Here is a 24913-nt window from a genome sequence, read left to right on the forward strand (position 1 = left end):
TTTTTAAAAACAGAAAGTTTCTAGTAAACATCTGATGGTTTGCCAAGGTGTGCAAGAGTCAGCAATTTTGGGACATGATGAAGGCTAACATTTGCTGTGTGGCTTCTGTTAATACTTCCTTGCTGTGTACCTTTTCTCTAAGGTACATATCTGGAAAAATGGGGACTGATAAGAAGAATAGTTCTTGTGATGCAGAGTCATAGGATGTTTACCTCTGGAAGGGGCTATAGAGACCATTTGGCCTAGCCCACTCATTTTATAAATCTGGAAGCCACGGCCCAGAAAAGATGTATGGGAATCTCCACAGCATGAGTTCCATAGCAGGGGGCTCTTTTGGAAGAAAGCTGTCCACCCTGCTGGGCATGCTATGAGCTTTCCTTCAGAAAAGAGATCTTGGACTCATAACGTCTCCCACTGACCAAATTCTTTTTGTCCCCCTCAGTATTTAATACAACTTTTAGTATGTCAGGGACAGAATGCCTCTTCCAGTTTTGTTGTCCTTGTGAAGGAAGTGCTTCATCAGCTAGAAAGCCTTATGTCAATGTGAGCTCTCATCTTTATTCTCAGGTGGTCTCCTATCTCATCTCTCCAACTAGACTGTACATACACTTCTAGAAGTTCTGTATGCTGCAGGATTTCTGTAATACCTTCAGTGCTCAGCTGGCACCCTTCCCAACCTCAAGCCCTTGTTTAGTCAGAATAAATTCAAGGTCTTGTTCTGTTGATTATTTAAACTGGGGAAATACTGGGCAGTGAGGGTAGTTATCTTAAAAGGTACATGTTTCCATCACTATCTAGTAATGATATATTGGGAAATTAGTTGAATGCCTTTCGTTGTAGAAATTCATCTACTGGTGTGTGCATGTGTGTGTGTCTGTGTGCATGTGTGTGTATGGGTGTTGTTTATAGAGGTAGGGGGTAGTAGGAAGTAGGAGAGAGAAAAGGAAGGAACTATGCTGGGAAAATGAATTGCACATTTCCTTTGTAAAATTTTAAAGGGGTATATGTGTGTGAATGAGTAAATCCTATATATTTGTCAGTGCAAGAGGAGAGAAATGAATGACTTGACCTCACAGCTAACCATTAGAAGATTTCCTAAGCCTCAGTCCTCCCAGTCAGTAGTCCTCATGGTCTATGGCCAAAGAAAGGTGGCTATGCAAACAACCAGCCAATGAAGGAAACACAGACGCCTTTTTTTTTTTTTTTAAAGAAAAGAGTGTTTTCTTCAGGAAAAACTTGAATGGGCATAAAATTGATAGAATCAATCCTTTTTGTGTAGAAGCAATATGGGGGACAGAGAAAAGAATGTTGGATTTGGAAGGCTGGTACTAATTACTACCAGTGTAACCTTGGTAAATTCTGTATCTCAGTTTCTTCATCTGTGAAATGAGGGGTTGACCTATATGACCTCAAAGGTCCCTTTCCAGTCCAAGGTCCTATAACTGGCAATCTTATTTATTAGTTGTTGACCCTGAATAAGTAATTTCGCCTTTCTGGGCCTCATCTATAGAATCCTACTTGATTTACTAAACAGGCTCTAAACCTATGGTCCTATGATTTTGTGTTAGCACATCAAGCTGTCTAGTTTAAATGAAAGGATCAACTGTCTTCCTCCTCTGGGAGGTGCACCCAGAATCCTGGGCCCAAGCCCAGGAAAGAAGTACTATCAAATTCCTATCCTGTGTGCAGCACTTCCAGACATAGCCCTGAAAGACTTGAGTGTGCAGTGGGTTTCCTCTGCCCGAGAATCTGTGGGGCCCTTCCTGTGAGGGCCCAGCATTGGGCTTCCCACAAGCATTCTAAAGGGACTGCTCAGTCATGCAGTCATGGGAGGAAGTACAAGGATCAGGTGTGTGGCCATAAGCAAGAGCTTTTTCTTCCTACCAAACATGTCAATGCTACTGGGCAGACAAAAGCTAGAGAGGTCACCACCCTGGAAAAGCGATGAACAGGCAGCCAAACTCTTTCACCACCAGCTTCTCATAATGTAAAATGCCCGTCGGTGTTTGCAGAGGGCTGTGAGCCAAGTCTGCTTGGATGAGGCTGGCCACTCATCTCTTTAGGCAGAAAGGGAGGCAATGTCTTCACAGGAAACTGTTGAGAATACAGGGCATGATTTTCTACATAAGCCCCAGGTAGGAATCTAACCACCTGTGGGAGAACAGGTAGACAAAGCAACCTAACAGCCTAGGATTTCCTGCCCAGTCCCCTGATCATCAGCATGACAGAGATTCATGATGCTTGCACTAAGAGCTCTGGCTAATGAACTTTTAATTGCAGTTTGTGTCCAAATGCTTCAACTCACTGGAAATCTCTCTTTTTAATTTTCCACTTTCATAAATCTTGTAGGAATCCACTACAGTCTGAAAGTAATGATATGGACCTGAAGAGTTCACTCAGCAGAGTCAACTTGGGAGCTTTCTTTCTCTTTCTTGATGCAGATGCTTTCTAAATATCCAGCCACTACAAGAAACGGAAGGATACTGAAAGGAAAGACAGGGAATTTCCCAGCTATTTTCACCTCCATCTAGACTGGACATGCAATGAGGCCCAGAAATCAATCATGCCATTGTTTTTTTCATCAACTTAGTTTAAATGCCATTCTCTAGTGGACCTTTTAAATTCAACTGGGTTTTGGTGAAATCTTAATAAAGACCACAGCTTCCTGTTACTGAAGAGAGGAGATAGTCATAATGGTCAAGTTGCATAAACAGCTTTTCTGTGACTCTTGTTTTAGGAATCCACACTGCTGGTTGGTCCCAATGCTACAGGGCAAACTGAGGCTCAGAGAGGCGGAGGGGATTAATCACAGAATGTTAGAGCTGAAAGGTACCTTACTGATCCACTAATCCAACCCCCTCTTTTTGTAGATATGGAAACAAAGACTTGGATGTTTTCAAACAACTTCCCCAAATTACACAGAGAAGGAAGAGAGGCAGGATTAGAACTCAGGGTTTCTTGACTCCCAGACAGTGAATTTTTATTCTATTACACTATTTATGGCATCAATGAGCAAGAGAAGCTGCATAATGCCTCTTTTTCCAGTAAAAACTAACCACTAGATAACCATTTCTGTATCTAAAATGAAAAAAAAAATAACCAGCTTTCCATTGAGTTCCGAATTATTCCAGTAAAATAAGATTTTTTTAAAGTTAAAAAATATTGCTAAAAGGTGCTAACCCTCATCCGAGCCTTCAGCAAGTCCTAATCTTTTTGCTGGTGGAAGGACTTGCTTCTGTGTGGATGGCTCCTGACAGATCAGGGTGGTGGCTGCTGAAGGTTGAAGTGGTTATGGCAATTTCTTTTCCTTGTTTCTTTCTTTTTTTCTTTTTTTTAAATAAGATTCTGCAGAGGCAGCTAGGTGGTCCAGGGCATGGAGCTCAAATCCTGCCTCAGCTAATTTTGAGCTATGGGACTTTGGGCAAGTCACAGCCTCAGTTTCCTCATCTGTAAAATGGGGGAAATAATCGCATCTATCTCTTAGGGTTTTTGTGAGAATCAAATGCCATAGCATGTAAAGGACTTTTAAAATTTTAAAATACTATATCAGTGCTAGCTATAGTTATTGCTATTACAATTATAATGAAAATTAAGAGGGACTTTGTGTTCCCCCTGCTTTCTGGATTGCCTGTGGTATATTCCCTCACATTCCCCAGAGTCAGAAAATGTGTTGCAGTCATTAATGTTTAGGAAATGAAGTCTCTTTCCTAAGAGCACTGACTTAGGATCTGCGTTTCATGGGAATAACTAAGTTATGTACGACCCTGTATATTTGAGCTTTTATTCATTTATGGAGGGGGAGGGGAAGGTTTGAAAAAAATTGTCTTCTTTTGGTTTGCAAAGTATTTTGGAATCTTAGTGCACATAAGTCAGCTCAGATTGTTAACACAAATCCTTTCAATGTCTGTGCTATGTACACAATGATGTATTTTTACAACGATTTTACCGATTCATTTTCACCTTCTTGTTCTGCCAGCTATTTCCTCCTCAGCCTCCCTAGGGAGGGGGAGAAGTCAAAAGACTGAGGGAAGGCAGCAGTGGAGGAGGGGAGAGAGGGAGGCAGAGAGGGAAGAGAAGGACAAGGAGGGAGACAGAGGAGGGAGAAGGAGAACAAGGGAAGTGGAAGGGAGGAACAGGGAAACTGGGGGGAAAGACAGGAGTAGCACAGGGAGGGAGAGAAAAAATCAGGCATTCAAACAGCAAAGATCATCTGACATTAAGCGGAGTGAATAGGAAGTGCTGTGCTAGAGAGCATGGATAGAACAGTTCTGAAAGCCCTGTTAACTGCAAATGGTCGATACAAGTTTTATCGCATTTGCCAAGATTTCCCAAAGCCCCAAGACTGTTTCTTTGGGTACATTTCTGTGGGTTTCCAGGCCTCTCTTTAAAAGTTGGAGATACTCCACACTTCAGACTCTGATAAACCTTCAGTTCTCGGAGCATTCTCTTATATCAGAATTCTCCATCTCCCCCAGTCCTGGCAGGTCTGCCTCTAGATCTTTAGTAGAGGCCAAGGGGCTCTGCTGGCAGAGGGCTCCTCTGCAAAGGATCAATGACATGGTCAGTTGTGTGTGCTCCTACCAAGGTTAGGCATCTTTGCCAGGAGATTCCGAAGCAAAAAGGTGTGAAACTGCAACAGGAAGTGGGGGAGAGTGCTTACTGGGGAAAGGAATAGGGCCCAGATTAAACAATTTAGTAAACTTATGGACCATCACAAGAGTGTTGTTCTATTTATATAAACCAGAGTTTATACATTTTCTTTAAGAAAAAGAAGAATTCAAAACAAAGTATTTTAGCTTTTAAAAAAAAATCCTTTGGGGACCCTGAGAAGGGGATCTTGAAAACATCAGGATTTTACATATAAGGATTTTGTCATTCAGGAATTTGATTGGGTCCCAGGGAATTACCTACATTCAAGCTACTCTTGCCTGGGGCCATCTACACTAATTCCACTTCCAAATTTATGTCTCTGGGTTGGCAGCTCAGTCCTCTCTACCTATTAGCACTACCCACACTCTTCATTAAGCCTCCCTCTCTCTTTACCTGCTTGGCTTTCAGCCAGTTACTTACGTGATACACCTTGCTGGATAGAATTAGAACGGAAGAGACTCGGAGGAGTCTTTCTGCCCAGTCTCTTTAACAAGTGATCTCGCTCATTCAAGCTGCAAGGAAATGAAACAAGGGTCAGTCTCCAGCTCCTTTAAGTACATCTCAGAGGTACTTGCTGAATAACTTCAGGTTGTAAAATAAAACAAATGGGGGGGGGGCCCACATCAAGAAAAATGCCAGTTGTCTCCCTATTTACAATAGACACGATGGGGCCACAAAGTCAGTACATTTGGCGCTTTTCTTTAAAAAAAAACTTTTGTCTTATGCTTGTTGGCCTGACACACAACTGGGCTTCACCTTTCACTTCATTGATAGGTTCTACAAATGACTGTCTCATCACCATTCGCAGGACACCTTGGAGAGGAGGGAGGATGCATTTCTTTGCTCCCTGTTTTTAAAGCCGCCATTCCCACCTAAACACCACAGTCATAAAGGGCACCAGTTCAAGCCTCCTCATTGCTTGTCTTTTGGAAGGCTCAACTGTTCCCATGCTGAATCAAGAAAAATTTCTTTCTAAAGAACTCACTTCTTGTGTTCAGATCCATAACACCTGAAATCAAAGGGAGTTTCACAAAGATACGAATCATCATCATCATCATTTTTGAAAACAACCCCTTTAGGGGTGTCCTGACTTTGGACCAACACAAAAGCCACGCTCCAAGATGACTCCTGTTACCAACCTACTTCCTTAAAAACCCAAAAGACTTTGAAACAGCCCTATAGTCAAATGAGGTTTGTCTTCTTCCTTTTAGGATATGATTATCAGCCAAATGCCCCACCCTGAGATAGCAGGCTCTTGAGGGGCGATGGAATAGGAGGTTGGATGGTCCAGCAAGCTCCAAATACCTCTTGGGAACATGATCTCATTTGATCCTCACAACAGCTCTGCTGAGGTAGGTGCTATTGTCTCCATTTTTAAGATGAGACAATCAGGTTCAGGAAGTTCTGATATTAATATATCAGAGACAAGATTCAAATCCAGATCTCCCTGACTCCAGGTCCTTTAACTTAATCAAGCCTTCCCATAACTGGGCTAGGCATACCTGCCCTAGTCCTCTTGGTAAAGGCTTTATGTAGTCCTTCGTTTGCAAGTCTGAAGAGACCCAGACTGAGATTTCAGGCCTTGAAGGGCAAAGAGTCTCATAACTTATATACAAAAGGCCCATTGTTCTTTAGCCATGGAGGGGTGTGGAAGGGGGGGTCACGTGGGGTGAGAGTGGTGGTATGTCTTCAGTCAGTCTCTGGGGGTCCTGAACTGCCTCCATCCTCTTATAGCGAGGAATCCCAGTAACCAGGGCCTGCAGGTTCATGGCTGTGGTTCCTGGGTCAGGGTCTTTTTTTTTTTTTTACTCCCTTTTCTTCCCTTTCTTTCTCTTAAAGAATGGCTCAGATTCTGTCTGGTTTTGGATTTTTACCTTCCCTCCCATGATCAGGCAGTGAGGTGGGCGCTGTATATAGGTATCCAGAACAGATTGTTTTGTAGTTGTTGTCTTTGATAAGATCACAATATTTAATTCATCACCAATTAAAAGGAAGCCTGGGCTTAGTGGAGCCTGGCAAAATGTTGGAGGGCTGGTGAGGTGAAATGCCTGCTCCATGCCATCACACTGGCTCTGCCTTTTCTCTCAAAGGCTTTTTCCTTCTTCCACTGGCCAAATTAATTTCAGTGGACCCCGCTGAGCACCTGCCCCTGACCACAGATAGTTACCCTCAGATAAATGAGAAGTAAGCATGGTGAGGCTTTCCTGTCCCCATCCTACCCCTGGGCAGCCACGAACAGCTTCCAAAGCTTTCTGGTTTCAGGAAATTGAAAGTTTTATGAAGTGCCCGTCGCACTCCCTGCCTGACCCTGAATGAAGATGGCTCAGATCCACTCCCAGAACACAGGACAGATCCCAAGGAAACAAGGCAGCCTTGAGACTTTTTGTCCATACTTGAGGCTTCAGGGTTCCCAAGAGGTATTTGGAGCTTGCTGGACCATCCAACCTCCTATTCCATCACCCCTCAAGAGCCTGCTATCTCAGGGTGGGGCATTTGGCTGATAATCAAAGGCTTATCTTGTGCTCCTTTCTATCCTTGCCCCCGTTCCAACAGCTCACATCCCCAAAGCCCTCACCCACAGAAGCTCCTCCCTGTAGTGTGGCATCATGAAAATTTCATTTACTCTCAGGCAGAAAGTCATCTGACAGACTCCTTAGCCCTGTTTTTTTTCATACAAATGCCTCTTAACTTGGTTCCTCTGAAGAGTTGGCACTGTTCTTTCTCCCTCATGCCCACACTTGGAAAGTGCCACAGGCTGGGAGATGAAGCATCAGAATGAAACTGCACAAACTTATGATTTTTCCCAGGGCTCAGCATATCTTACAAACACCATTCCCTAAGGACTTTTTTAAGTAACTGTGGATTGAGGTGGGAGGGGAAGCTTTTGTTTTGGAAAAGGTTCTTAAATATTTCAATTTAAAGTTATGGAAGAAAAGCGAGTAAACCATCTGTACCTTTTGACCAGTGACCCCACTGCTGGGCATATATCACAAGCAAGTTGAATACAGGAACAAAGGTTCAATTGATGCCAAAACAGAGCAAGCAAGGAACCGGGAACAAATGGGTGCCTACTATGATAATTTAGCATTCATACAGTACAATGCTAAGCACTTTTACAAATATTATGTAGTCTGATCCTCACAACAACCCTGGGGGGTTGGTGCCATTATTATCCCCATTCTGTGGTTGAGGAAATTGAGGCAAACAGAGGTTAAGTGACTTGCCAAAGGACACAGCCAGTTAAGTACTGGAGTCTGAATTTGAACTCAGAACTTTCTGACTCTAAGCCTGAGGTTCTACTTATCCCATGAGTCACCAAAATGCTATTGATTGGGGAATGGCTGCAAAAATGATGGTATAGGAATATAGTAGAACATTATTGGACAGCAAGAAGTGAATATGAATTATTCAGAGAAACACACTGAAAGTATATAAGCAGAGCCATGACTACAGTAATGTAAAGGAGAAAATCATTAAAAGGATTCTGAACTCTAACTGAAAAATCCAATGATGACCTTGAAGACTAGATCATGAGCATATCTCCTCCCTCCTGGCAGAGGTGTGGGGGACTACCAGGACAGAATATTGTATACACTGTTGGATAGAATGACTATATTGTATGTTTTTTGCTTCATTTTCTTTCCCCCAAGCAAGGGCTTAATCTGAAGGGATAGGGGTTTGGAAATGACTTATAGAGAGCATCAATAAAACATTTTTAAATAAGTCTACAAGCAATTACACTATGTGCTAACTGTTGGCAATACAAAGACAAAATGAAACAGTCCCTGATCTCAAGGATCTTATGTTTTATAGAATATCAGGAAGGCTCTCAAAGTGTACAACAACATCATAATGGAGGTGTCAGAGGCACAGGTTTTTCCTATTTCCTCTGTGACCAACAGGCATGATTTGGCCATAGGTACCCATTATGAATCACCCACTGAAACAACTGGGAGCTCCTTGTGTGCCACAAAGGTAGAACTTGATTTTGTACAAATAAAGTATCCCATGTCTGAGGGACATGCATGCCAATGTGCCTTAGTGGTTATAGAGTCATGTGTGGTGTCCCTGATTGTCTCTCCAGAGGGGATGTGTCTGTATGTATACTTCCTCTGTTGGTGTGCTGGGATCCAATGGCATTACAAATATTCAAGACACATTAAATCACCCAGTGATGATCTTTGGTGCTCCTCTCAAGTAGTTATGCTAAAATCCAGCCGATGTTTTTCTACCAAAAGGTCTGTTTTGGTAGACACTGAGATACAGCTTGCAATTGTGGCATTGGAGGCAAGCCATTGGCATGGACAGGGATAGAATGCAAATCTCAGGAGGAGACCTTACACATGTCTCAGGAGGGGGAAGGGGCAGAAGAAGGGAGAGAACTCAGGCCACTTGCCCAGACTGCGGCATATCACAGCTACTGCTAGAAAGGCTGTTCTTAGAAAGAACCTGCCTTGTCCCAGCCCCTAAGAGAGAAGGCTTCCCATTTCTTCTGAGGAACTGAAGCAAATAGAGTTAAGTGATTTGCCCAGGGTCACAAAGCTACTAAGTGTCTAAGGCTGGATTTGAACTCATGTCTTCCTGACTCTAAGCCTGGTGCTCTATCCACTGCACCACCTTGTTGCCCATTCCTTCTGGTAACTTCCTTTAAAAAAATCTATTCTTGCTAACTAGGTGCTGAGCTCAGCATTGTTACATAATACCCTAGTTCATTTCTGGTTCTGAGCTGGCCTAGGGGTAACAATGTGCTTTCATTAGTGCCATCATTATAGAGGAAGGTGATGGAGTGTTTTGGTGGCATCACGGATTCTGAGTTGGGCGGGACCTACCAGGTCATTCTCGTCCAATCTACCAAAGACCTCTTTTTACAGAAGAGGAAAGTGAGTGACTTCTGTTGGCAAGCTGCCCTTAGGAAGTCACAAATGCCTAACTCACAGTGGGCAAGTCTGCTGAGCATGATGGCAATTATTACAATGGGACTCTGGGATTTTTGCACAGTAGCCATTCTTCTCTGACAGGAATCACAGCTGAAGCAGCAATGGAAGTTCAAACTACACCACCTCCATTTCTCAATTAACTCACAGAGACTGGGAATAAGGTGGCTTGGAAAGATTTCCTTGAGACCTCACTTAGCCTGATATCTCCTTACTTTCAAGAAAAGAAAAAGTCTCCTGTTTTTCAAAGCCTCCAGAGAATGATGTTTCACGGTGGCTCTGTGGTACGTCACTGTATCTATCCTATAACCAGGAAAACGAGTGGTTTCAACTGGGGGATGTCAAGAATGTGACTGGCATAATTACTTAGAAAGGAGACAGAAACCCCCCAGTAGGAACTCTATCTGTAACTTAATGTATTCAAAGAAGTTTCCATAAGTACTATCCTAATAAATAGCAATTAGTGCTTTGCTGCATTTTAAATCCTCTGAAGTCAGAAACTGTATCTTATTTATCTGTTTCCCCTGTTGCCTAGGAAGGCACCTTGTGGTCAACAAATATTTGCTAACTATGGCTAGCATTTATATATCACTTTAAAGTTTGCAAAAAGCTTTACAAATATCTCATTTTATCCTCACAACAACCCTGGGAGGGAGATACTATTATTATCCCCATTATACAGGTGAGGAAACCGAGGCAAGCAGGGTAAGGGTCACAAAGCCTGTGTCTGAGGTAGAAATTGGACTTGGGCCTTCCTGATTCCAATTCCAGTGCTCTATCCACTGTGCCATGTAGCTTCTGTTCTTTATGAAGGATTCTCTGCCAACCCACATATATTTCACCTTTCTTTCAAACCTAGTTTAACACTCATCTCCTCCAATATGCCTACCTTTCATCATGCGGCTCCCAGGCTTAAAAAACATCAATTGTCTTGTATTCCTATTATAATGAACCTAAATTTGTCTGCCCAAATCCATTCATTTCTACTGCTCCTCAACTACAACCTTGGACCTAGTTAAGCTAATCTTCTCACTGTCACACGAACACATTGTTTCTTCCAATCCCTTTTCCTTCCCTCATGTTTCTCCCACCACCCTTCAATGCCCTCCCTTTGACCTCTCCAAATCGTATTCATCCTCCAGAGTTGAGCTCAGTTATCACCACCTTCACGAAGCCTTTTCTGAAATTTCCAGTCCTCACTGATATTCTCCTTGGAATTTCTCCTTATCTCATGTTTAGAACTTGCTATCCTACTGTTTTGTAACCATTGCTGATTGTTTCATGTGTGTTAATCTGAAGGAACCCCATAGGACATAAAGTTGAATTCATGACAGAGTTAGAAACCCTTAATTGATACCCTTGAACAAGTGACATTCACAATCTCAGAGCTAGGACAGATATCAGAAGTCACCTACCAAAGTTGGCACCTAAAGAACTCCCTCTACAATATTTCTGATATGGGTCATCCAGCCTTCAATGGAAGCCTTCCAGGGATGGGAAACTCCTATTTCCCCATTTATTTAATCACCTCTACTTGTCAGGAAGTTGGTAGTGTTGTTGTTTTTCCCCATTTCTCTAAGCCACACACTAGTAGTTCCTTCAAAAGTTCCTTGTGTGCTATGGCTTCATGTTCCCCCGCAAGTCTGGTCATCTTTCTGTGGATGTACCTGTAACACTAATACCCAGGAGAGGCTATAACGCTCTGAATCTGGTCTCAGCAGGGTGGGGGTCACCGGAGGACTGTCACATCCCTTTTCTGGATGAGATCCTTTGCTCAATACAACCCAAGACATTTCAGTGGCTTCTTACCTGCTACGCAACATTGCTGCTGACTTTAATGGGGTTTATGCGACATTAGTATTTACAATTCTTTGTCAGATGAACCACTGTCTAGCCATTTCTTTTCCCACTCTATACTTAGGCAGTTAATGTTCTGAACTGAATTGTAGTACTTTACACTGATTGCTATTAAGGTTTATCTAATGAGATACGGCCCACTGCTCTACCCTTCCACTAGAAGCTCAGTTTTATGATCCAGCATATTAGCTATCTCTCTCTACTTGGCAACCATTATAGACTTGCTGTCTATGCCTTTACCCAAGGTACTGATAGGCTAAGGACAGAAGAACCTTTTGACATCTGGCCTAGAAATTACCCTTCAGACTAGCATCAAAACATTATTTATTACTTTTTGAGTCCAGTTCTTCAACCAGGTCCAAAGTAATCTGATCTAATCTCACTTAACCCATTTCCTTCCACAACACTATAACCATACTACCTCTTAGTAGGTAACTTTATGCTTTTCCCTTTGAAATCTATTTTTTTAAAGTTACGGGAACATAGGATTACAGATACAGAGCTGGAAGGGAACCCAAAGTCTATCTAGTTCAGTTCCTTCTGTTTACAATGGAGGATGAGGAGGCCTAGGGAAGCTAAGAATCTTGATCAAAATTACACACATAATAAATATTAATGGTGGGATTTGAATCCAAGTCCTATGGCTGTAGTCATTACTCTTTCCCCACTATAACATGAAGTCCAGAACATGTGTATTAAGGCTATACTCCATCTTTAGAAGTCGAGGAAATCCATTTCCCACATTTTGATCATACTGTATAGCTTGTTTATTGTAGCAAGAGGGAAGTTAAAAAAAAAGAGATTTCTTTTCCAAGAAGTTACCTCAGTGATATATTTAGGCAAAGCACATGAGAGGGAAAGTGCGAGTTCATAAGAACATATCCAAAGATGCAAGGAAATGCCTCCACCTCAAATTAAGAAAGGCTGGTATAGGAAGTAACGTGCCAGAGGACTGAGAACAAAGTCTCCAGGGATAGCCACACAAGACAAGTTCTTGCTTTGGATAGATATGAAAAAGAAAGTTGATAACATCCAGTAAAACAACAAGCCATCCTTCTGACCTACTAGCCAGGGTTGCAACTTAAACAATCAGTCAGGGTGTAGGTGCCTGGTAGGAAGTTAGGTCATAAAGGAATAACATAAGGCCAACCCCAAGGGACAGTGCTGTCCTGTCACTTCCCCTGAGACAGCAGTCCACCACAGATTTCTAAAGATGGTTGTTGCTGAAAAGCAGCCTTTTTCTGGGTTAAAGAAAAACCAGTAACTGTCCCCCCACCAAGATTTTCAACCCAGTTGGTTTCTATGAATTCCTTTTTTATTTGTTTCTGTATTGTTTTTTCCTTTTGAAATGGTGCTAATAAATGCTATCTAACTATTGCATTTAAGAGGGGTGGGTGGGAAAAAACTCAAATACATCTCTTCTGGAGGCACATTACCCAAGGGAGAAGAAGTATCTATTACAGGCAGTAGTGTTTCTGACCTCATTAGCTAGGCAGGCAAGGTAGAATTTGAATGGCAGCCCCAGTGCATATGGAAACCATTGCTTCATGAGTCTCAGAATGGGGCAGAGAGGCTCATCTTAAATGAGGAAAGTCAGGGTACTATGAGCCTGGGTAGTTGTGAAAAGGTCAGGCCCTAGTCATAAGATTATAAAGAAAAGAGTATGATATCTGAGCAAGGAGCAAGTGACCCAGAGATAAGATATTATGGAGGGAGGCAGGGGTCACAGTAGAAAACCTCCCATTATAACAGACACATTTGGGAATAACCTGAGAAACTAGAATCTCAAGGGAAGGAGACATATTTAAAAAACCAGTGGTGATGGCCCAAAGCCAGTCAATATGAGGTTACTCTAAAAGAAGGAGATGTGGTTGTACCAATGGAACACTATCTCCAGACTGTGATGAAAGTGCAGGAAGAGGGGCAGAGTGACCTTGTGGATAGGGTGCTGGACCTGGGAGTAAGAAGCACCTGAATTCAAATCCTGCTTTTGGCATTTATGAGCTTTGTGACTCTGTGTAGGTGCCTAACTTCTCATGCCTCAGTTTTCCTCATCTTTAAAATGAAGAGGTTGGATTCCATACCCTTAAAGGCCCCTTCCAATTCTAAATCTATGATCCTACAGGACAGCATAAACATGATGTCATTCCTTACCTTCTTCCCAGGCCTGACAACTTCTCTTCCTACCTTGGCAAGAAAGAATAAGCTGCACCTTATGGGGGGGGGGGGGGGAGCGGGTAGGAATATATTGCATCAACTATAGGTTGAGGAAGTTGTTTTTGATGAAGAGAAAGAAATCCCAGCTTTAGGAGGATAATAGGAATTTAGGATTGTATATAACAAAGGCTATTCCAGCTAAGAAACAGTTTTACACATGATAGAGGTAGTACCTATGATATACAGTACAGTGCAATGAGAACTTAAGCCCTCTTAGATTGAGACACAGAAGGAAGGAATTGAAGGATTTAGAATGCTTCAATCCACTTTTCCAAGGATGTGAAGGGTTTTGCCCACACTTCATTGGATCTGGGATTGAATCAGTGTGGGGACTTAATCTCTGTTAATCCCAATGTATCCATGCCTTCTCATCCTGTGAAATTCTAAACAAAGATCTTCCACCAAGGATCTGCCCAACATGGTAGAAGATTTCCTCTTGTCAAGGTGTTGCTGCATTTGGCACCAGTAGGCACTCAGGCTATCCTACTGTTCTCTCTGGCTCTCACTACATGAATGCAGTGAGTCACAAAATGTCAAAGCTGGGAGGAATCTCAAGGGTCTTCTGGTCCAATCTGCACATGAACAAGAATCCCAACTTTGACAAGATGACTGCTTACATGTATATATGCTTGCAGAACACTTTGTTCACACTATCTCTCTGGTTCCTATAACTGTGAGGGTATTGCTATCATGACCATTTTACAGATGAGGGCTCTTTCTCCTTGACAAAGCCTTGCAGAAACAGCCTAGTAAGTAGAATCTATCTGCCAACTTAGACCCATACACATTTCTTATGTCCTTCATGAGTTCCAGAAGGATCCTATCAATTGATAGTCATATAGAACTCAAAAGAGGCCTGTGCTAGTAGGAATGACATTTCTTCCTATTCAGTGACTTGCTTGTTGCGGCCAAGATAACATATAAACAAAAATCTTAAGAATAAAAAACAAAGTAAAACTGACAAATGAACAACGAACTGCATGGAGGAAGAGGATGAAGAAACTTTCACAACATGAAGTTATTCCTGTTAGGTTGAACCACATTCAGTCCTCTAAAACAAAAAGAAACGTAGCTATTTTTCCTCCAGAGATACACTGACCAAGAAGAGAAGAAAGACCATGCAAAGAGCATTAACCTAAAGATATCTTCTAAGGACACCAGGAATTGTGGGTATTGTGATGACACCACCAATACCAGGGATAAATGACTGAAAGACACCACCAGCTGTGGGTGAATTCTGTCAGAGAAGAAGCTCCACATTCACTTATTGGATGCAAATATCTTTATGGAATTAAAATGAGCTACTATTGAGAAACTGTCCTCCTGATACAGGGATTAAAGGGCTCCACATACCCTTTAGGCCTCTAGGAGTCCTTTATGGAGCAGGTATCTCCTAGGAGATGCAGGGCCATTTCACAATGAAGCCTAGCTACAAGGCTAGAGGAGTCAACAAGGAACTCAATTAGAGATGATGAAAGCCATCCCTATACCTCCTGACAGTACCAAACATCAAGAAAACGACTGGTCTTGAATTCTGCATCTTTGTGCGGTCCAACTGATGTAAATATCTGGTATTTGATTTGTTCATGTCTCATATATATAAGTATATATGTATAGATCTCTCTCTCTCTCTCTCTCTCTCTCTCTCTCTGTACATGTTGTCTCCTATATTAGGAGGAAAGTTCCCTGAGGGCAGATACTGCTTTGCTTTTATCTTTGTATTCCTAGGGTTTTTCACAGTATCAAGCACACAGCAAGAGCTTAATAGATGTTTGCCAAGAATCTCATCTTTATTTTTTTTTTAGATTATCAACAAACATTAATTATAGGTCTTCTATTAGGGAATCTTTATCCAATGACTTATGAGCTGATATGCTGTTAAAACAAATGAAGTCTATCAATATTGACATTCTGATGAGAGAAACCAGAAGACAAAAGGAAATTGTAGCAAAATGGAAATAGGGTTCAGGGGTTCTCCCAGGAGAGGTGAACAAAGGAACTGGGAGAGCTGATGTTACCTCGGGTTTACAGGAAACAAAAAACTGCATTCCTGAGATCCCTGACCATCTCATTTTGCAGCACAGCACTTGTAAGAAGCATAAGGTAAAAGATGCCCCTGTGATAGTGGCACTATGAATAGAGTGCAGGGCCTGGGGAGGATAGTGAAAGATGCATTGTAAAATATGGGTCAACTTTGAGACACACAAAAGAGGCCAAAGGCTTGCTGCAGACTACTCACAAGACTTGACTAGATATTATGAGTTCTTTATTATAGGAGAAAGTTAGAAGGTGCTGATGATATATATATCCAGGAACATCATAAAACAGTGCTTAGGTCATATCTATGGGCTACATTATAGTTTGGAAAGCATTTTCTTCCCAATGACATTGTATAGATCTAAAGTGTAGTCTGCCTCTGTTTTAGAGATGGGGAACTTGAGGTTCAGAGAGCTGAAGGGACTTATCCCTTGGTCAACATTCCTAGTAAGCCCTGGAGCAGCAACTTGAATCCAGGTTTTCTGATTTGAAAACTAGTGTTCTTTTTCATGATAGCACTTACGTATATGAGGTATAAAGAAGAGCTGTTGGGACAAATAAAGCCCTGAGCCTGGAGTCAGGAAGGCTTGAGTTTAAATCTGGCCATGCAAATTTATAACTGTGCGACCTTGGGAAAGTCACTTAACCTGTTTGCCTCAGTTTCCTTATCTGTAAAATGGGGATAATGTTGCACCTACCTTCCAGGGTTGTTGGGAGGATCAAATGAGAAAATATTTGTAAAAGTGAAAGTAAAAAAAAATATTTGCAAAATGTCTGGAAAATAGTAGGCACTATATACATGATAACAATTATTGTTATTGTTAGTGATATTATCATTATAACTAATTAATATGGTAGAATTGAGCAAGGAAAAGTTAAATTAAACTTAAGGACATATTTCTGAGCCATGGGGGAAACTCCTAAGGGAAGTGGTAAAAGTTTCATCATTGGAGGCACTGAAAATTAAACCAGACAGTGCACTGAATATGCATAGTCAAGAAAATGGGCTAAATGACCTAATAGGGTTGTATTTATTTTTTGCTAAAAAAAAAAAAAATTCACTGTGATTTTTTGAATGCTACCTTTCCTAAAGGCAAGCTACTTCCATCTTTTCTAGTTAAACTTAAGAAAATTCAAATCAAAGGGAAATTGATATTTTTCTGTGAGTTTAAGGATTTTTAGGGGAAAAAAATCATTTTTCAAGTTTCATTAAGGTCCCTCTTTCCTCCCCAAACCCTTTTGTCTTCTTCCCTTCCCTCCCCCACCAAAACAAACAGGCCTTAGGTCTGGACAACAAACATCTGTCTTTACAAATTCAAATGAGAAGCATCCAACAAAGAGAATAATTCAGAGCTGGCCACAATGTCCCTCGGGCTCATTTGTTCAAGTAATTAAAAAAAGATGAGCTTCACCACCAATTAACCTACTGAGCACTAATTAACGTTAATGAGGATTCCAGGTGCTTGGCAGAGCCTGACCTCAGTGTCCTGCTGGAGCTCACTGACAGTCTGAAGGCTCACCCAGAGGAGGAGCTGAAGGTGGGTGCAGGTGTGAGCTTCCGGCAGTACCCTGGGAATTATGGGCAGCGCTAAGCTGGGAGAGAATTCCATATAAATCGGTGAACCTATTATCACATAGACATTCACAGATGTGTCTGGATGTTGTCATACGTATGCACACAAGTACAGACAGACTGCATATGAAATTAGACTGTTTCAGCCACTGTTTGCCAGCAGCAAATATCCATGATGTCTGGTACCTAAAGCCTAGCCTGGCCCTGGAGTAGAACAGACGATGCCTTTTTGCTGTCCTCATCATTTTTACCCCCCTCAAGCAGACGCCCCTATTTATGTTCCTGAAATAGCACCACAAATATTTGAAATTATTTGCTTTCCCATCATCCCATATGAAGTAATGCAATATGGGCAGTCAAATCCTACTCAGAGTTGTTAAAAAAGCCCTCTGGCAGGATGATTTGTGGGCACCACGCCTGCCAGCCCATACCTTCCCCTGTCTGAATGTACAGCAAACATAAAATAGACACAGGTCTCAGCATCTTGGAGTTGTCCTAAAAGGCCCCAGTATCACAGGACGCAGGCCGAGCCAAGAGCTGAGGAAAATAAATGTATAACTGCTTTTCTCATTGCCTGCAAGACTCTTTCCCAGCACACTGACACCTTAGCTTTCTCCCACTCACTGGTGCTGCATTGCTGTGTCTTAAAAGTCCCTCCCTGCAGAGCTGCCACAAAGTCACGTCTAATTGATAGGACAGCTAAGGAACAGGAGTCCAGGCTGACATCCTCCCCAAAGCTGGATCGACTGTCACAGGCTGGACACTTAAGCATTTTGGCTTTGCTTTCTTGGTCATTAACTTGTGATGGATTCCCATTAACTTTGGAGGCAGTGCTACAATTTCACTCTCCATAATCCTGCACTCACTTTTTTTTTAAACTCATCTCTTTGTTTCTTACTGTCAGCCACCTGGGTTAAATCTCCAAAAGGCTTTTCTAGCAAATATGCTTGCACCATCCTTTTTTGAGAAAGTTACCTTCCTTCAAAAGAAAGTGATTTTAATCAATGGACTCTCAAACTTTCTATATGGGAAAAGGGCCTGCTGGGTGGTTATTTGTAGGTTAGTAATGACAGTGTTGGCACTGAAAAACTCTGGAGAATTTTTGAGAATCCATGGCATTGGCTTTATAACTCAAAAAAGATATATTCCCCACTGAGTAAGTGAATTAGAGGCATTTATAGAATCAGTTTTTGGAGGAGATTTAGCAACAGGACCAGAGAGGTGAAGGTTAGGCAGGAAAATAAAAGGAGATGGAGTATTAGAACCTGGGTCTCTGCATCCTAGACCATTTTTCTTGTTCCTATACTATGCTACGTTTTTAATAATTCAATACTTTATTGCCTAGTAATGACAGAAGATCTCAGGGGTGAGAAAAACTGGGTCCAAATCCCAATCCCTGCCTTGGTTCTGCATAAATCACTTCATTTCTCAGACTGTAAGACAGTTATGGCAACCCTCTAAGTCTATAAATTACAGAATGGTTGTTAATCTAGGTTGGTAGGGGGAGTTTCTTCACTGCAAGTTACATACAGTGAAAACATCATACAACTGGACCCCTCAAAATTGACTAGTATTAGTTGTTCTGTATTAATTCAAGAACCACACATCTGTAACATACAGTAGGCTCACATGGTGTCTCACTCACTTGATAGCTGGCTTGGGCCCATGGGCAGCCTCAGACAAGTCATGAATCTTCTTATGGCATAATGGAAAGAGCAATGAACATGGAGTTAGAAGAGCTGGATTCAGATTTCACCTTTATTACTCATTACCTTGGAAAAGTCACAACCTTTCTAACCCTCAGTCTGCCTCTCTGCCAAATGAGAGAGTCTGCCTAGGGGTTCTGGCTCTCACCTCACCTCCCGCTGGAAATCTTTCAATGCTCAGTTTCAATCAAGAATCCATGAGAGGGAGGTTTTGCCTGTATGACATAAATCCACAGAGTATCAAAGATGTGGATTCATTCAGGAGTCATAAACAGAGATGAGAGGTTTTGAGAGGTCATCCAGTTCATCTCTCTTGCTCTACACAGCACTTACACAATTTCTGGCAACAATTTTCTTAAAAATTTCCAGGGGAGTCAACTTTACTGCTCCCCAAGAAGCATCTCCTCCATTCTCCAGGTTTGTCCTGGTAGGCTCAGTTGAATCATTCTCTTCTCCCCCTCCAAGAGGTAGAAGGTAGAAAGGCTCACTGCAGTAGAGTCCACTACAGAGAAAGGAAAGGGATAGGGAAATGGAAGAATACGAGGAGAAAAAGTCTCTTTCCCTAGACTAGAATTATGTATATTGCAATTTTTTAGAGTAAGCTAGCGTCTGAGTTCTTACCCTAGCCTTTGCTCCTCACAAGTGATTAAAAAAACCAAACTATGAACTGTGAAAATGTAACACATAACTATTAAATCAGATTATAATACTTATTCTGTGCACTGAAGAAAAAAGACTAGTCCATCTTATAGATTCAGAAAGACAGTCTATTTGCATTCCTAAGCTGGGAATGGGGAACTGCCGTATTTTTTTTTTTTTAATAAAAGTAAAGAGAACAGCTTCTTTGCTTATGGGGCTTTTTCTGGTTGACTTTTGATCTCATGGCTGGCGAATATCTCAAATTTCACAGAATTTTAAAGCCCAAATATGTTTCTGTCTTACTTTCCCAGGCCTCAAAAGACTGAGAGTAGAATGAACACTGCCAGTAGCATCCATTTATTATTGTAAAGATTAGAAACAAAAGGCTTATTACCCTGCTTGCTCAAAGGGCTCAGGGACTAAGGAGTGAGTCTGTGGGTAAAGGTTTTCAAGTTGGAAGGAAGTCAGAACTCAGCTCTATGACTGAAATTCACAGGAAGCAGAAACTGATTTTCTTTATCAAAAGATAAGCATTTAACTTGATGTGATTTCAGAATATTCAACTACATTTTATCTGAACCAGCCTATTTTCATAGCCAATACAAATAATTCAATTCCTATCATATCAGTTCTATATGTTGCAGCAAAATGTCCTACCTGATCCTGGCAGTGCTGTGAGGCTTGAACACTGCTTATAATTAATTCTGAAGGATACCATTATAAGTGTATGTAACTTAGGGGGCACAGTAGATAGAACACTGGGCCTGGAGGTGAGGAAGACTCATCTTCTTGAGTTCAAATACAGCCTCCAACACTTAGTAGCTGTGTGACCCTGGCTAAGACTCTTAATCTGTTTGCCTCATCTTCCTCATCTGTAAAACGAGCTGGAGGAGGAAATGGCAAACCACTTCAGTATCTTTGCCAGGAAAACACCATATGGGATCAGGTTGAGTGGGGATAGAACTGGCAGGACTGAACAACAACAGCCACTCAATTACACTTTTCTGAGAAAAAAAAGCAGAGAGGTCAATTTCTAGCATGTGGACATTTTCCCATGCTGCAAATGCTATTTTGCTGATGCTAAACAACTATAGTGTGGCTTGAAAATACTACCAAATAATATACATGCTTCCAAATATCACTAGATACAAAATATCCTAGAGACATTAAAAATATCCTTCAGTGCATATGTTTGGGAGACCATGAAGGTTCAATAAAACATCTTTCCCATGTTCTCTCTCCAGGTGGGATCTTCCATCAGCCTCTGCTTCAGAAGGCTGACCAGTGAACACCCTGGAACGACCCACTATAGCCAACTAGGGGATGTGGATGACTGTCAAAGCTTTCATTTGCAGTCAGCATAAATTTGAATATGGAGACAGGGTAGGGGCTATGGGAAATGACCAAACTCCTGAAAATACAATTTCCTCTTTTGAAACATCACTATCAAAAGCTGAATATGCCAAATAGAAGGAAGTGTTTACTGTCCCAAATTATTGTACCATTTTTTGTCAAGCAGATATTCTTTGAGTAAGATTTTTTCCCCACTCCAAAATACTAAAGACTATTATAAACGCCAAGAAACAAAGCCCCATGTTTTGCAGCACTTACACAATCTCCAAATGGTAAGGGGTCTCAGCAGTTACTTTGTCCAAAGTACGTCTGAACAAGAATCCCCTCTGACATCTCAAACAAATTAGAGTCCAGCCTTTGCTGGGAGATTTCCAGGAAGCAGGTTTCAGTGGCAAGACTGTCCCTACATCGGGCTTCAATTTGCCCCTGCACCTTCAGCCCACTGGTTCTCTAGTCAACCTCACTCACTGCCACAACAGGTATCTTCAACAACTTGAGTAACAGTAGCAGCAACAACAGCTAGCATTGATAAAGTGCTTTAGAGTGTGCAAAGTGTCTTGTAAATATAAATACTCACCTAGCCCTGGGAGGTGAGGCACTATGACTATCCTCATTTTTCAGATGAGGAAACTGGGGCAAGCAGAGGTACAATGACTTGCTCAGGGTCCAACAGCCGGAAAGTATCTGAGATGGAATTTAATCTCAGGTCTTCCTGACTCCAAGTCCAGCAGCCTCTCTATTGTTCCACATGGCTTGTTGCTACAGAAGCCTTCTTCAGGTTCAACCTTTCTTGTTCCTTTGATTGATCCTCTAAGGCCTTCACCATTATGGTTGCTTTCTTCTAACATGTACCCTAGTTATGGTGGGTGGGACTGAATGAAATCCTCCAGACTGGTCTGGCTAGGGCAGAGGACCACAGGAGGGTTGCCCTCTCAGGTGCTGGAGATTCTGCCTCTTTCAATATAACTTAATCCATTAGGTGTTTTATCTCTTTTTCTTTTTGCTGCTATCTAATATTATAATTCGTATTGAGATTCTTTTCCAGGTGAGCTCTGTACAGTCACATGTTCCCCATCTTATATTTGTAGGACTGATTTTTTAAAAACCAAATGTAAGACTTTTACCTACAAAATTTTGGGCTCCTCTCTCTCCACTCTCCCTGCTCCTCTATAGTGTTAACGGTTCTAGAAATCTTGTGACAGTAGTCAGACGACTCAAACAATTTAAGGAGAATGTTCAAAGAGCTCACTTAATTCGGTTTACCTTTACAATAAGATATAGTAGCTTAGTGACTCCCAAGCTGGTTTGGGGGCTAGAAACACCTGAGATCAAGTGCACTCAGAACCTCTCTAAAACACTATTTTACAGAAAGAGTGCTGAGGGTTTTTGGATCTGGGAGTTTCCCATACCACTGAATTCCCTAATCTCTCTTTTTGGCCTCAATCATCCCCCTTAGTTATTTTCTGCCTGTCTCCTCATCTTCTAATTCTCCCCATTTTTATCTTCTAGCAGGTTCTTGATTCTACCATTCCACAAACTTAATTTGTACCTCTTGGCTTTAGTGGGGTTGCTTATTACTTATGTCTTTCATCTCATCAGTATAGGAGACTAAGGTTTTGACACAATTGTTCAAATTAACTTCTCAATATACCTTTTCCTTTCCTATCTCAACAGGCCCATTCCTAAAAGAAAGTTGTGAGGAGGCCTAAAGTTTAGCCTTCTCTTTTATCTGAGCTTTCACATTACGTTATGCTGCTCTGGTAAGTCCAACAGATCAAGGCAACAACGATGTCTATATTTTGGGTGAAGGTGCCCAAACTTGTGGCTCAGCACCTGTGTAAAAGTCTCTGGGCTGGGCATGGGAGGAAGCTATCTTAGAAGGCCATGAACTTTCCTCCTTTGCCCAGGCCCTGTCATTCATAAGACTGGCATTACCTACCTATAGCCCAATGCTTAATCACTATGGGGCTAGAGAATCAACTTGTTTCATTCTCCAGTCTAAGAAAGAACCCAAGGAGTTACTCATTAGTAACTGTGAATAATACACAAGTAGCATCACCTAAGGGGGTTTAAGCTGGGCAGAGGAGGAGTTATTACTTGAATAAACACTAGCATCATGAGCTCGATACAAAAGGAAGATTAGCTGAGCTCGCTCCACAGGCCATCTAAAACTCGAGGTCCTTCCATGAAGTATCAGCTCCTAGCCCTGCCTTGACATGGGAGCTCTGAGAAAGCAGGGACTGGTTTTTGCCTTTCATCGTATGTCCGGAGCTTAGCAAAGTAGCTGGCATGTAACAAGAAAGGAAACAAGCACTTCAAGACCTTGGGTGTGCCAGGCACTGTGCACACCTCATCTGGTTTCCATGACCACCCTGGGAGAGAGGTGCTATTATTATTCTCCTTTTACAGTTGAGGAAACAGAGGCAAACACAGGCTGTAACTTTCTTGGGTCACACAGCAAGCAAGCGTCTAAGGCAGAATCTGAATCTAGATCCTCCTGACTCCGGGTGTTCCAGGGCTCTGTCTCTTGTGCCCATTAACTGCTTCTATTACATGCTTGTTAACTAGATTTCCCCTTGCATTGTCAAGAGCTACAGGTTCTCTTTTCTCCCAATAAAGGAATCTCTCCCTGACAGGCAGATGTGTATGATACTGGCCAAGAGGCTATTTCTGGCCTGCATGGAGAGATTCACTGCGTAACAATGCCAACAACAGCCACATAGCACTTGTACCAAGTGCTTTACAACTGTCTTCTCATCTGATCCTCACAACAACCCTGGGAGGTAGGCGCTATCATTGTTGCATTTACAGATGAGGAAAATGAGGCAAATAGCAGGTAAGTGGCTTAACCAAGGTTACACAGCTAGTCTACAAGGCTGGATTTGTGCTCAGGTCTTCCTGATTCCAGGCCCAGAGCTCTATCCATGGAGTCACCTAGCTGCTACAAATAATAATAAAGGAGAAAAGAGGCAGCCTGGTTTAGTGGATAAAGAACTGATATCAAAACCAGGAAGCCCAGGGTCCAGATTCTGCTTTTGCCACAAACTTACCTTCTCAGTTACCTAGGCAGCTCTCTACAATTAAAAACTGCAGAGATGCCTTTGGTAGAGGGAGTTTCCTGCCTCCAGCCCTACTCTGGAAAGGAGGAGAACAATGGATTTCCAAGGCACCTAACCCACAACCACTGAAGAGAAGACCTAAAAATCTGCTCAGGGAGCTGTGGGTGTTCAAAAATTCAAATGTGAATTCAAAAGTACCCTAAGAATTTCCCTTAAATCCATTTTCTCTTCTTAAATTTGGTTAGTTCATTGTATTCAGTTATTATAGGAGGGAAAGTCTAATCAGCACCCAGCTTGCACTTGAAGAACACCAAATTGGTCTATTTTATCTCAAGTACTTTGGGATTGCCCACAAAACAATGATTATAGTCCGGTTTCTGTAGGATTATGTCCAAGTTGTAACTCAATTTTAGGAGGGGTTTCTGGTTATCAGTTACCAGCTAACTGGAATGTCTTACTTTCTGAGATCAATCAGAGCTGGAGGAGAGGGAGACCCTGAGGAGGGTCTTTAAACTGAAAAGCAAACAACCTACTGATAATGAAGCAGAAATGTAATCAACCAAGATCTTCTGAGAACCTCTTAAAGAAGTCATCTCTAACTGGAAAGTTTAATGCTGATATCTCTACTATGTAAACACCATAATGAAATAATCTTTGCCTTTGTAAAGCTGCCATCCACTGCTTCTATGTGGAGCATGTGGGGCAAACGAAATCAACATTTTACAAAAGGAGCCAAATGGTTCCTGGGTGCTTTCTGAAAGAATGCGACCAATCATCAGCACTAATCAATCCGTTGCTGAAGTCTGCTGTGGGATCCCACAGAAGTACATATTTGTCAGGAAAGATAGGTAATTTACATGTGATCATTGTTTTAAAAACAAAAGGCAA

General features: G+C 41.8%; 1 protein-coding gene across 7 annotated transcripts in view; it reads right to left on the reverse strand.

Annotated features, from left to right (window-relative positions):
* ATP8A2 (ATPase phospholipid transporting 8A2) overlaps window positions 1–24913 on the reverse strand; it is a 761757-nt gene that overhangs the window by 9521 nt on the left and 727323 nt on the right. For all 7 annotated transcript variants that reach the window (XM_072611751.1, XM_072611756.1, XM_072611754.1 and 4 more), the window contains one exon: window positions 5071–5162. In XM_072611751.1, the coding sequence (XP_072467852.1) occupies window positions 5071–5162 (92 nt within the window). The remainder of the gene's footprint in view (window positions 1–5070; window positions 5163–24913) is intronic.

The sequence above is a fragment of the Notamacropus eugenii genome, chromosome 5, assembly GCF_028372415.1.
Source record: "Notamacropus eugenii isolate mMacEug1 chromosome 5, mMacEug1.pri_v2, whole genome shotgun sequence".
In the NCBI taxonomy this organism is placed as follows: Eukaryota; Metazoa; Chordata; class Mammalia; order Diprotodontia; family Macropodidae; genus Notamacropus; species Notamacropus eugenii.